This window comes from Nilaparvata lugens, chromosome 2 (assembly GCF_014356525.2).
Source record: "Nilaparvata lugens isolate BPH chromosome 2, ASM1435652v1, whole genome shotgun sequence".
Taxonomy (NCBI): domain Eukaryota; kingdom Metazoa; phylum Arthropoda; class Insecta; order Hemiptera; family Delphacidae; genus Nilaparvata; species Nilaparvata lugens.
Window position 1 is genome coordinate 3,913,984 of NC_052505.1, and position 13,023 is coordinate 3,927,006.

At 32.9% G+C, this 13,023-nt stretch overlaps 1 protein-coding gene across 4 annotated transcripts in view; it reads right to left on the reverse strand.

The window, feature by feature from the left end:
- LOC111045197 (proton-coupled folate transporter) overlaps nt 1-13,023 on the reverse strand; it is a 40,077-nt gene that overhangs the window by 2,863 nt on the left and 24,191 nt on the right. For all 4 annotated transcript variants that reach the window (XM_039420362.1, XM_039420365.1, XM_039420364.1 and 1 more), the window contains 2 exons: nt 10,030-10,113; nt 6,373-6,529 (listed from right to left, as the gene is read on the reverse strand). In XM_039420362.1, coding sequence (XP_039276296.1) covers nt 6,373-6,529; nt 10,030-10,113 — 241 coding nt within the window. The remainder of the gene's footprint in view (nt 1-6,372; nt 6,530-10,029; nt 10,114-13,023) is intronic.

Sequence of the window (13,023 nt, forward strand, 5' to 3'; positions counted from 1 at the left end):
CCTAAAGATAACATAAGAAGATATCCCATGGTAAAGGTCGTTTATATTCCAAATTACAAGTCGATTTCTTGTTAACTCAAACCGATTACTGTCGACTACTGTCTATTATTACTGTTTTGGCCTGTGAGAGTGTGAGAACGGTACAGTATGAGAGACTACCAGCGTCACATAGTTTCACGAAAATTCAGTACTAGGACTATCAGCTTGAGTTAACATTATATATATATATATATATATATATATATGCATACATAGGCCAAAATTAGAAAAAAAACATAATTTTACACTTAATATTTCAAATACTAATAGAATTTGGAACGTTCTGGAGCCACTGACACGCATCTTCTCCAGCATCATGGAGGGCTGACAGCCCTCCATGATAGGAGTCTTGTGGTCACTCAGATATTAGGTGGTTCGTTGATTGGATTTGTCCACATTGGCACAGAGGATCAGATGTGTATCCCCATGCTGTCATCAGCTCAGCACACCTTCCCACCTGCGTCCTGAACCGGTTAAGGCCACACCACTCTCTACGTCTCAGCTGGGTGCCATGAAGAAATTTTAAAGGCAAGTCTAAGAATATTTTCTAACCTCAAAATGTCTTATGGAGTTAACATTGAAAATTAGAATACAAACGGTCTGTAACATGGGATATCTTCTTATGCTATGGTATCACTATAAATGATACAGTATCACCACAAAATGATACAGTATCACTACAAAAAGATACAGTATCAAGACAGTATGATACAGTATCATCTCAACTTTACACACAACACCATAATTTGGTGCAAAACTTCTAAACTGAATGATTTCTACTGACCACGGGCTGATCAAACTTCTATAATGCTGTTTTCTGTGGCGTGGGATAACTTCTTGTGCTAGTTTTTCTCTATGGTATCATCATACACGATACAGTATCAACTCAATGGATACAGTATCATATCAACTTGATACACATCACCATGATTTGATACAAAACTTTGATTTCTACCATAGAGGAACAATAGCATAAGTAGATATCCCATGGTATAGGGGGTTTATGTCGCAACTTTTACTGTTAACTCAAGCCGATTACTGTCGACTACTGTCTAAGAACGGCACAGTATGAGAGACTACCATCGTCACATAGCTTCACGAAAATCAAGTACTAGGAGTATCAGCTTGAGTTGATATTGAAAATTAGAATATAAACGGTCTGTAACATGGGATATGATATTGATATTGATAATGATTGATTGTTAACCTAAATCTCTGGGTCATACAAAGTAGTTTGAAAAGTTTTCTATCGGATTGCGACTGTTGGAACTTGTTGCTTATCACGTCTGCTGCCGGTTATAGCGAATGAATGGAATCAGCTGATGGCAAGTTGTAATCTTGAGGTACCGTTAACAAAACAACAACAACAATAACATTGAGCGTTTGACAGATAGCCCGTGACTCTCTCTTGTTTTTCGAATTAATATTTCTCATTTCAATTCTTTTCGTTATTTCTTTGGTTTGCGACTTTTACCAGTTCCTTCACTAATTATTATTGAATATTTAACTTGTCATTCTTAACTAACTTTATCCTTAAAATCAGGAGCTTCCTTATTCACGCCTTGAATGCTCTCTAGGCAATCCCTTATTTTCCTTCTCATTTCTCCTTTTGTCTCTGCGTGATCACATCTTTTGCAGACTGATAGAATTTATTGCTTGGATTGTGATAGAATACAAAAGTCTAAATAATAATTGAATCTTCTGTTGATAATTGTCTCTATAACAGATATCATGTCAATTTACATTTTTGAAACGAAAAGGGGAAAACAGGGCATAAAGGTGGATGGATTCAGCTATAGAAGGGGTAATATTTTATCTAATGGTCATATCTCATGGCGCTGTTTGACAATTGGATGTTCCGCCACGGTGAAAACTGATAGTGAGATGAAAAAGGTTACTGGAAGTTCTGGATCTCATAAGCATTCATTTTTGGAGGAAAGTGTGGATACTCCATTACAATCACCACGTGAGGAATCCACTCAAAGATCACGTGATATGGGTGTTAATACACCAAATATTAGAACGGTTAGGGATGACGACACTCAAAGTATTCGTGAGCTGGAATTATTACAACAAAGAGATGACCTCATAAAATATGTACAGGATTTAAAAAATGAGGTAGATCAGTTAAAGTCTGAGAATTTGAGTCAAAGTCAGGACTTAAATGGGATCATTGAGTCACTCAGGGATGAGAATAACTCTCTAACGGGGAGATTACAATCAATGTCAACTTCTATTGAAGCGCTGGAGGCAGACAATGTGACTCTGAGAAATGAGAGAGTGTTGGATCGGGAAGAGACAAATAAATGGAGGTCTCTCTATGACGAATTGTTTGTTAAGTCGGGAAAGTGTGTGAATCATCAATCCAAGGATTTTCTGGGAACTAATAAGATTTCAAACAAGTACAAAAACAATAGTATTCCAAAGAACTCAGATATTGGGGGTAAGATAAAAATACATTACTTTGCTGACAGTCACGGAAGAAATGTCTACAGAGAATTCATCAAGAATGACTACAACTTTACTTCTTTTGTGAAACCGGGAGCTAAGTTTCAGGACGTCTTGCCGGATGATTTTGAGAGTTTTGGGGAGAAGGACTCTGTTGTCATTCAAGCCGGTTCGAATGATGTTAGTAGTAATGAGGCTAAGAATGTTCTTGTGGCTCTGAGGAGGAGTTTGGCGGCTCTCTACAAAACAAACGTCTTTGTTCTCTCGATTCCTCTACGTTATGATTTGGCTGACTGGTCGTGCGTCAACGTGGCAGTAAGGGAGACGAATAGTGAGATTTTCAAAATCTGCAATCTTTACTCTCACGTGAAATTCATAGGCATTAGTGATATAGGACGTAGATTTTTCACAAATCACGGAATGCATATGAATAGGCTTGGAAAAAAACTTGTTAGTGATAGAATTATCAAGTACGTTAAAGATCATTTTTCAAAATCGAATTTGACTGTACCTATTTCTCTTCCATGTAAGGTCAACCTCATATCATCTATTGAAGTTTTGGAATGCACAAAACAAAGCGTCTCTTCTAGTATGTTGGCAGATAATTTAAACTCTTAGCAACTGACAATGATTTATCATCTGCAATTATTACTAATAGTGAAAGGACTGATAATATTAGTAAAAATCTAGATAATAATAGTTCTAATATTACTAGTAAAAATCTAATTGATTATGGAGTAATGACAGACAACAGCAATAATGATTTGTGCTTGATTCACTCAGAACTCATTAGGCCTGAACCAATTATGACTAATAATGAGGTTAATTTGTTGTCTTGGAATTCACAGGGTCTTATTAATAAAATTGACTATCTTGAAATAACTGCTAAAGAAAATAGGCTGGATGTGATTGCAATCAGTGAGCATTGGATGAATGAAGAGGAAATGAATATTATTAGTATTGGAGACTTTAGAACAGGATCGTATTATTGTAGATCAAGTCACATCCGTGGTGGTGCTGCTATTTTTATAAATAATTCATTTGTATTCAATGAACTGAAAAACATACAAGATTTATCAGTTTAAATGATTTGTGAGGCTTGTGCGCTCAAGATACCTGAAATATTTTTGATTGTTTTGTCTGTCTATAGACCATATAGTAGGGATGTAAATAAATTTAATCATTTTCTAGTCATTCTAAATCAAATGTTGAGTTTCCTGTTTACTTTAAAAAAATTTAATGTTATTCTTTGTGCAGATTTTAATGTTGATTTTAATGTTCAGTCTAGTCAAAGAGATGATCTGATTAATTTATTAATAAGTTTTAATTTGCATGTAACTACGCATGAGATTACAAGGCCTAATGATACAGGTGGCTCATGCATTGATAATATTGTAACAGACATCCATTCTAGTAGATGGGAAAGCAAGATTGTTTACACTGTTTTTTCAGATCACTTTGCTATAGGCCTTAAACTAAAACTAGAAAATGATAATAATAAAATTTTAAACAAAGAAGTTATTTTGACTAGAGAATTAAATGAGAGCAATATATATATATCTTCCTAGAAAGTCTTCAACAAATAAATTGGATACAAGTGTATGAATTGACAGATGTCATTGATCAGATTCGTGAGTTCCAAAAACTATTCATGTGGGCAGTAAATTTGGCTTTCCCATTGCGTAAAAAAATAAAAACAAAAGTAAATAGAAGTAAAAATAACTGGTACAGTTCTGAATAACGCAAGTTGAAGAGTAAATGTGAAAGTCTGTATTATTTACTTAGAAATTCTCCTAGTGAAGAGATGAAACAAGAATACCTTAAGTTGAGAAAATATTATCGCTCTGCTATAAAAAAAGCTAAGTTAAATTATAATAATTCAATAATAAAAAATAGTAACAATAAGACAAAAGCAGCTTGGAGAATAATAAATAATAATATTAGTGTTAATTGTAAATCAGGTAAAAATGAATGCAACATGACCGAAAATGAAATTAACAGGTTTTTTCTAGATAAAGTAGAACAACTTAGTAGAAGTATTCCTGAGAGTAATCTCAAGCATGACTATTATATCAACAAAGTTCCTAAGCCAAAGGTTTGTTTTGCGTTTAAAGACTTCAAGGTGGAAGAGGTTTTTGCAGCAATAAATGATATGAACAATTCCAATACTCTAGATATCTATGGATTAAACTCATTCATCTTGAAATTGGCAGCTCCAAATATTGCAGAGGTGTTGACTGTAATCTTTAATAAGTGCTTGAGCCTTGGGTTGTTTCCGGATGATTTGAAAAAAGTCAAGTTAATACCAGTTTATAAGAAAGGTGTTAGATCGATTATTGATAACTATAGGCCGATATGTATAGTTTACATAATATCAAAAATTTTTGAAAAACTTCTTTACGCTCAATTAACAGCTTATTTTGAACATAATAGACTACTCTCTGATAACCAATATGGTTTTAGGAGGAATCGTAGTACATGCGACAATGTTTTGAGGCTTGTAAAAGAAGTAATCAACGATCTGGAAAACCATAAATATGTCAAATTTAGAAGTTTTGATATGACCAAAGCGTTTGAAACTGTTGATCATACTATATTATGTCATAAACTATCTTATTACGGGTTGAATCAATTGGCTGTTGACCTTATTTATTCCTATCTTACAAATAGAGTACAGTATGTTTTAAAAAATGGCGAGTATTCTAGAGGTGGAATAGTCAAATACGGCGTACCACAAGGTTCCATTCTTGGTCCACTATTATTCATTGTTTATATTAATGATTTGCCTAATATTATTAACTCTTGTAATGACGATAGTGCTTCGTATTTGTTTGCTGATGACTTAGGTTTAAAGGTAGCTAATAAGAATAAGGATTATTTGTATTCTAACATACTGAATAATACCTCTAAAATTGAAGATTGGTGTGCAGCAAACAATTTGAGCATTAATTCCACAAAAACAGAGGATATAACTTTTAGCTTTGACAGAAAAATTAATGACATAAACTCAATTAAGTTTCTTGGAGTGAAAATTGATACCAACCTGACTTGGAAATGCCATATAACATATATTTATAAAAAAATCAACAAGGGCATCTTCCTTTTACGTAGATTATGTAATATTGTAGATATGTCTGTTCTAATGAGTGTTTACTTTGCCCATATTCATAGCCTTTTGCTATATGGACATCTTGTTTAAATGTCAAAAGAAAGCAGTAAGAATAATTTGCCACAAGGCTCCTCGTACTCCATGCAAATAATTATTTATTGAACTCGGACTATTAACACTGCCATCTTTGTATGTATTGTCATGCTTGATTTCAGTGAAGAAAACTGAAAATGAATATGATGTTAACTCTAGGATACACCAACATAACACTAGACATAGGAATAATATAAGAGTCGAGTATTGCCAATTTACAAGTTCTCAAAAAAACTGGCAATACATGTCAATAAAACTTTATAACGCTTTGCCTGAAAATATCAAAAGAATGAGCTTTAATAGTTACTGTAAATATTTGAAAAAAGTACAAAGTCAATGAATGTTTATATAAAGTTGAAGATTTCTTTGTAATAGATTTTTTTAATTGATGTTTTCTGTGTTATTAATGACGTTGTTGTAACATTTTAATGTTGTGTGACAATAAATAATTTGATTGATTGATTGATTGTATCTTCTTATGATATATTTTATCTATGGTATAATCATTAATGATACAGTATCCCCCCAAATGATACAGTATCAACACAATATGATACACTATCATTTGAACTTGATACACAACACCATCATTTGATACAAAACATCCAAACTGAATGATTTCTACTGACCATATCTTCTTATGCAATCTTTTATCCATGATATTAGTGTTTCAGAATACTTACATGACAAAAAATAGAACACCCAACTGGCTGATGATGGTGATGGAGAAAAAGGCCGCTGGATTCGAGTCGATTGTCGCATTGTAAATTTGACTGAAAAGTGCCCCAGAAATTATTGGCACCGACTGATCTGCTACTGTCAATAAGCTAAACGCTTTACCTGAAAATTCAAATTCATTCAAAATGTAGATTCATTTCAGTTTTTTCAATTCACTTTACTTTTACACACACATACAAGTGTAATACAGAGATTAACAAAAAGAATACATGCAAACAACAACAATACACATTTAAACAAAATGAAAAGAAACTGGTGCAAAAAAAAGGGTGGAAGATTAATGGGTTTTTCCAACTATGGATATCCATGTACTAGGAAAACCTTCAATCCTTGAGAAGGTGAAAAAGGTATCAGGAAAAGTAGATATGAAAGGATGGGATGGGGGAAGAATAATAAGGAAAAGGATGGAGAAAGAAACCGATAGGACCAGGTGTCAAAAAAAAAATTGAAGTACTAGATGAATTACAAAGGATTGCAGAATAAGCAAGAACACAAGTCAGAAGAGTACACTTTGTAAAACATCTCATAGACAGAAGAAGTAATTGCATTAAATTCAACGAAATTAATGAGTTGAGTTGGAAAAAAAGAAATAGTTGATGACATTGATTGACAGCGCAATCTAAATTTAAGGTGGATTAAATCCATAACAAGTCTTGTTCTTCATAATTGAACGAGCATTAGCGAGTTCTCACTTTCGACTCACTGAAGGCCAAAGTCGTTGTCCGTCTGTTTCTACCTTAAGAAAGAATTGATCAATCAGCTTCAAAGTTGGAACACGTATTCCTCGAACCTTTTCACAGGTCAAATTCGTTGGAAAACAGAATTGACTCACTCCTTTGACCTTTCTCAGACATTTTCTTACAAAAAACACTTGCACTTCTGCAGTAATCACAGTATCACTTGAGTAATCACTTCTGCAGTGATTTTTATTTTTATATGAAACAGCAATAATGAAACACATAAAATTTACTGCGATACCGCCAAATTATCCTATTATATTAAGGGAGCAATTTCTGTATTTTTTTATCTGGATATTTATGTTCAACGGATCTCGAAAACGGATCTAACGATTTTCACGAAATTTGGAACATATTAGGTTTATGTTATGAAAATTCAATTGTACTATGTGTCATCCCTGGAAAAACTCGCTGAAGGACATTAAAAGGATAATTCATCCTTGGAAGAACAGATGTCTGTATAATTTCATCGTCTGTCGATAACAGAAGATGCGTGTGCCTGTGTGGGAGATCAGCTGTGTAATCATTCAATCAGCTTACCATATCTAGCGAGAAATATTATCTGGAAAATTTAATCAAATTAATCTGATTTGTTGACATGACATGATTTATCACTCTAAATTAGAGTATATCATAATATTCAAATTTAATCATTATTTTACAGTTTTAAGTGATTAGTGAGTGTTATTTTGTTATTAAATTTGGTTTGTAAACAATCTAAATTAGAACTTTTCTGTTTTTAAATATTTTGACTGAAAATTGGACCTGAATTCAAGTGTATGAAACATAACCTACTTTTTGGACCATTTATAATGTATAAATCAAAATTCGGAGAAGAAACAGTTTTGAGCTGTGCCTGTTTGTCCTTTCCCAATCATTTTTAAGAATTGTGTTCTGTTTATCAATAAATAAATAACGAGCGAAGCTCGGTGCCCCGGTATTAACTTGTAAACATGCGAAATCAAGAATTCTAACCTATATTCGCCTAAGAACGCACACGGAACGAACCGGCAAAACAACACGTCATTTTTGCCTCAAACTAGAGTACATCAGTGATACCAACATAGGTATTTCCCACCTCAACTTGGACACAAAATGACTGAGAATAAATAATGTAATATAGTACTGCGCTCTACCGTACAGTACTACTACTAGTGTGTGTTTGTATATCATGTGATGTTACTTAATCACATGATAACTGTTTGATAAGATAATAGGTTGTTTCAAAGACCTTAAAGATGCATAGACTAACATGCAGCGCTAGTGTCGTACTTGAAATTGAAATCGGCCATTGAGGGGGCAACCCATAAGATTATTACATACCAATGCCTTTGTAATCTATAGTATTACAAATATATAGATATAATATCTCGTGCTAAAATATCCCAATGGCGGCCTTCAATTCCAAGTAAGAGCTATCAATGGGAAGGCATAGGCATTGTGGGTCTATATCTCTTTAAGGTCTTTGGGTTGTTTACTCAATTAATGTTTGGTCGAATGATAAGAACAAAGTTCCCTTATCCTAAAGATAGTTTGAAACTTCATCAACTTCCTCGGATGAAGAACCATAAATTTCAACAGAAAGCAACATACGATAAGCAGTCACGGAAACGTGTTTCTTATTTCAAAGAAAATCAGCCCATTTATATCCACGATTGGAGAACAATTGGAGAATTATGGGAGCCTGGAGTAGTTATTAATGAAGCTAATGCCCCACGGTCCTATGTGGTGAAGTCCAATAGCGGAAGAATATTGAGAAGAAATGAGAGGTTTTTAAGAAGAATATGAAATCAAAGGAAAGGTTGAAAAAGAAAATGTTTGAGAAAATAAAAGGGGAAGATGTTTGTATATCATGTGATGTTACTTAATCACATGATAACTGTTTGATATAAGATAATAAGTTGTTTACTCAGTTTGTTATCTACGTAAATAAAGATGGTTGTTTCAAATGGTTAAGAATTTATTTATGTTTAATATTATAATATCGATATTTAAACAGTGTGTTCGCTTGGATGGAGTCCAAAATAGTCTTAAAGCTGCGTTTTCGTTTGTGCGTAAATTCCTTGGACAACCACGACAGGATACGGACCTCAAATTGGGTAGATTTCAATTTGTCTACATAACCTAAAAGATTATGTTAAATTATGTTTAAATGGGGCAGTTTTAGTTTATACATTTTATACTTTTAAATGACAATATGTTGATATTATTAGAAATGTTTATTCTTTAATAATAAAGACAAATAATGAAAAGTTTTTTGATCAGCTGTTTTAGCAAACTTGAAATTTGGACAATATGAATGTCAACAATGTTTGTCGCCGTCGACTGCGGAAGTTTACGCACAAACAAAAATGCACCATTAGGCTGGGCCTACACCGGTTAGTCAAGACAAGACTAGTCACGTTTAGTCACAATACTTTACATGTCTAATTGCAATGACTAATCAGTGTGAGTTGCGTCACAAGCAACTATGTGAAGTATTGTGACTAAACGTGTTTGATCGTGTCGTGTCTTGTTTTGACTAACTAGTGTGCGCCTAGCCTTAAACAGTACATAGTCACTGTTTCAGCCGTTGACTGACTTTAGCATTGAGGAAGATAGCGCTATTCGCCGACTCACAGCAGAACGCCCCACTGTAACATGCGCAGATCATTGATCTCATTTTCCACGGACTTTTTCGGCTTATTGGATTCAAATACAATTTGTGAAAACTATATAATACACAAATGGTGATTATTTCAATTTTTTTCAAAAGATTGAAGAAAATTGAAAAAACGAAATTAGCAATGGGCGGGCGACGTCCTAATGAACGAGCCGTCACTGTTAATCAATGTTGATAATCAATGTACATAATTTGAAGCTGACCTCTCTCAGAAGGTGGAATCAATTTAGATGTGATTGATCTCAGAACGGGAGCAACTATTGTGCCTAAAGATGCCACGGCCGCACCTGAAAATTGATCAATTATTAATTTTAATGCATTAAATGGGAAAATTGGAAAATTCGAATTCTGCTAACAACAAATTGAAGAGTAGATGAACGAATATAGAAAACTTATGAAATAGTTATTTGTATATCTAGAGTGAAAAGTGCTGTTTTTTCTCCCTGAGGGAAAAGTTTGAAGCCCTAGGCGAAGCCTGAGGGAGAAAAAACATTTTTCACTCGTGATATACACAACATTTTTCCTCCACCTACATTTTTATAAAAACTGCATATAAAATAATTTTTAAAAAACGTATGTGACCAAACAATGTGTTACAACATAATCTTAAAAGTAAACAGAAACAGCTGGCTTGTAATCACAGATCTCCTCCGACAGCACTATCTGTCGGCTAATAAGAGTTGTAACAACAATGACAGCCAAAACTACAGCTATGATGAAGTTCCCGTTTCAAATTTGATTAGTTAATAAGTAATATTCGTTGGCTGATATTTTGAATAACATGGAATAAAAGAAAAAAATATATACATTTTCCTCCACCTACTGTCAAAAGTACTTACTTTACTCCCTGAAACATGATACTAAAGTGTCACTTTTTCGCTCTCGGTACTAAAAAACAGAAAAACTCCCTAGGGAGTAAAAGTGACTACATTTAAATAACATGGGAAGCATCTCTATTTTAAAAACGTACATTTGGAATAGGTCAGAAGGTCTAAGCTCAGATGAGGAAGCATAATATGCTTATATTATAGAGTAGTCATTAAACCAACTAAATGCAATACCTCAACCAGACATTTGATCGATACATAAAATTTATGTTTGTATGCTGAAATTATTATTACAAACTTCATATCACTATACTAAAAAAATAATATTTATTCACTACACACACATTCAATTTATTCACAAATAAAATAGATTAATCTATTTTAATTTTATTTATTATAATTTCGATTAGCCTACTTTTAAGATTTTTGAGAGCTGAGCCAACAATTGTTAAGTTAATATCATGATAATATTAACTGATAAGTAAATTTTTGTGAAAATATAGTTCACTGATATATGTATATTTATTTATATTTGAATTTACATGTTTTGTATATGGCACCTTGTCAAGCAGACTCTTTGAGGTTCGCTTAAGATAGGTAGTTTATTTATTCAATAAACGTTTTTTCTATCCTATTTGAAATACTGGAAAATTGTAGAATGGTTTGATTGAAGAAAACTGAAAGTGTCTGTGGAACTCCATAAGTCGGAAGTTTAAAGCAAAAATAGATTAAATTTAGACAAATTGAAAACTTGACGTACTGAAATATACCTGTAACCGTCCTCGGTAAATTATGAATCTATATGCAAAATTGCAAGTTAATCAGTTCAGTGATAATGATTCGTGTATTTCCTATCCCGTACATGTATAAGCCAATTCTTTCCTTTATTGTATTATAGCCTAGAGAGTAACCCATGTTCTGCAAGGGTTTAATAAAAACTTGAGAAACTGAAAACGTTAACTACTGAAATCTTTAAGAATTTGAAATAGGCCTGAAACCATCCTCCGGATTAAGAATCTATATGCAAAATTTCAAGTTAATCAGTCCTGTAGTTGAGACGTGATGATGCGTCATTCGTGAATTTCCTATCCCGTACGTGTATGAGCCAATTCTATCCTCTATTATAATTATAATAGAAGACACTGATTATTTTAAAGGAAGCAAAATTTCAAGTTTTTAACAGGACTCTATGAGACTAAAACTCGGTTGCACAAATGCCTGTCAAATAATCTTAACAGTGATTTAATGCCACGATAATCCTTCTCTGACTGGTTCTCGTGGCATTTAATCATGATTGAAATTAACAGGCTTTTGAGCAACTGGGCCTAAAAGGAGGATCAAAGAATTTCTTTGTCCATTTATTAATTTATTAAGAGAGAAAATTTACTTCGGTTCAGTAATAGTCTATAATTTCATTATTCAAACTTGAGTTTCCTAACCACTAGTCATTGACCACCTCATTTCAATTTCATTGAAACTTTAAGGGCCGGTTTCCGAGCTCGGGATTTAGCCAAGTCCTAGATTTTACATAACTGGAGTCAGAAAATTGGCTTTCCGAAACGGGGCGTAGTCGCAGCTTTTATACAAGTAGTCGTAGTTTTTATTTTCTCATTTCTATAATTATTGAAAACGTTTTTCCTTGACGAAATTAGACATTACTAAATAATACAAAATAGCTGAGACTTTACACTATTTTCTCTTTATTTTATTTTGTGTTCAATTTTCTAGTTTTTCGAAATTTAATTCAAACGTGACTATGACAATGACTGCGACTACGCCCCGTTTTGGAAAACCAATTTTTCTGACTCCAGCTGTTTAAGGCTGTTATAATTGTTGAGATCATTATAAGAGTGAGAAAAAGTGGCAACTGAAATTTCTAAGTGGTCTAATAAGCGAGTTATGGGTTGTAGAAGTAATAATTTTCCAGATTCCGTTTTCTTTCCTGATCATTACCGGTTTCGACTATTAATTGAATTGAATTTATTTCGCCAAAAAAAGCACATTACATCATTAAAATAAAATGAAACAAAATGAAAATTTAACTATACAAAACAGAAACAAAATTATAAATTATACTAAATACTTATGTACAATAGATTAAGTAAATAACTTAATAAATAAACTTGACATAGTACAGTAGTAGAAGTAAAATGAAATGTTCAGTTAACTTCATTGTAAAAGTAATTTTTCCCTTTTGGCACTGCCAACATAAGTAACACTAATTGTTACTATATATTACTATAAGTAACACTATATTAACAGAACTTCTCTTAAAAATTCAAAAAATGTATCTTTCCAAACTAAAACATTTTATTCCCAATATCGTTCATAAATAAAAAAGTAACATTTTTTGTGAATTCAATAACTTGT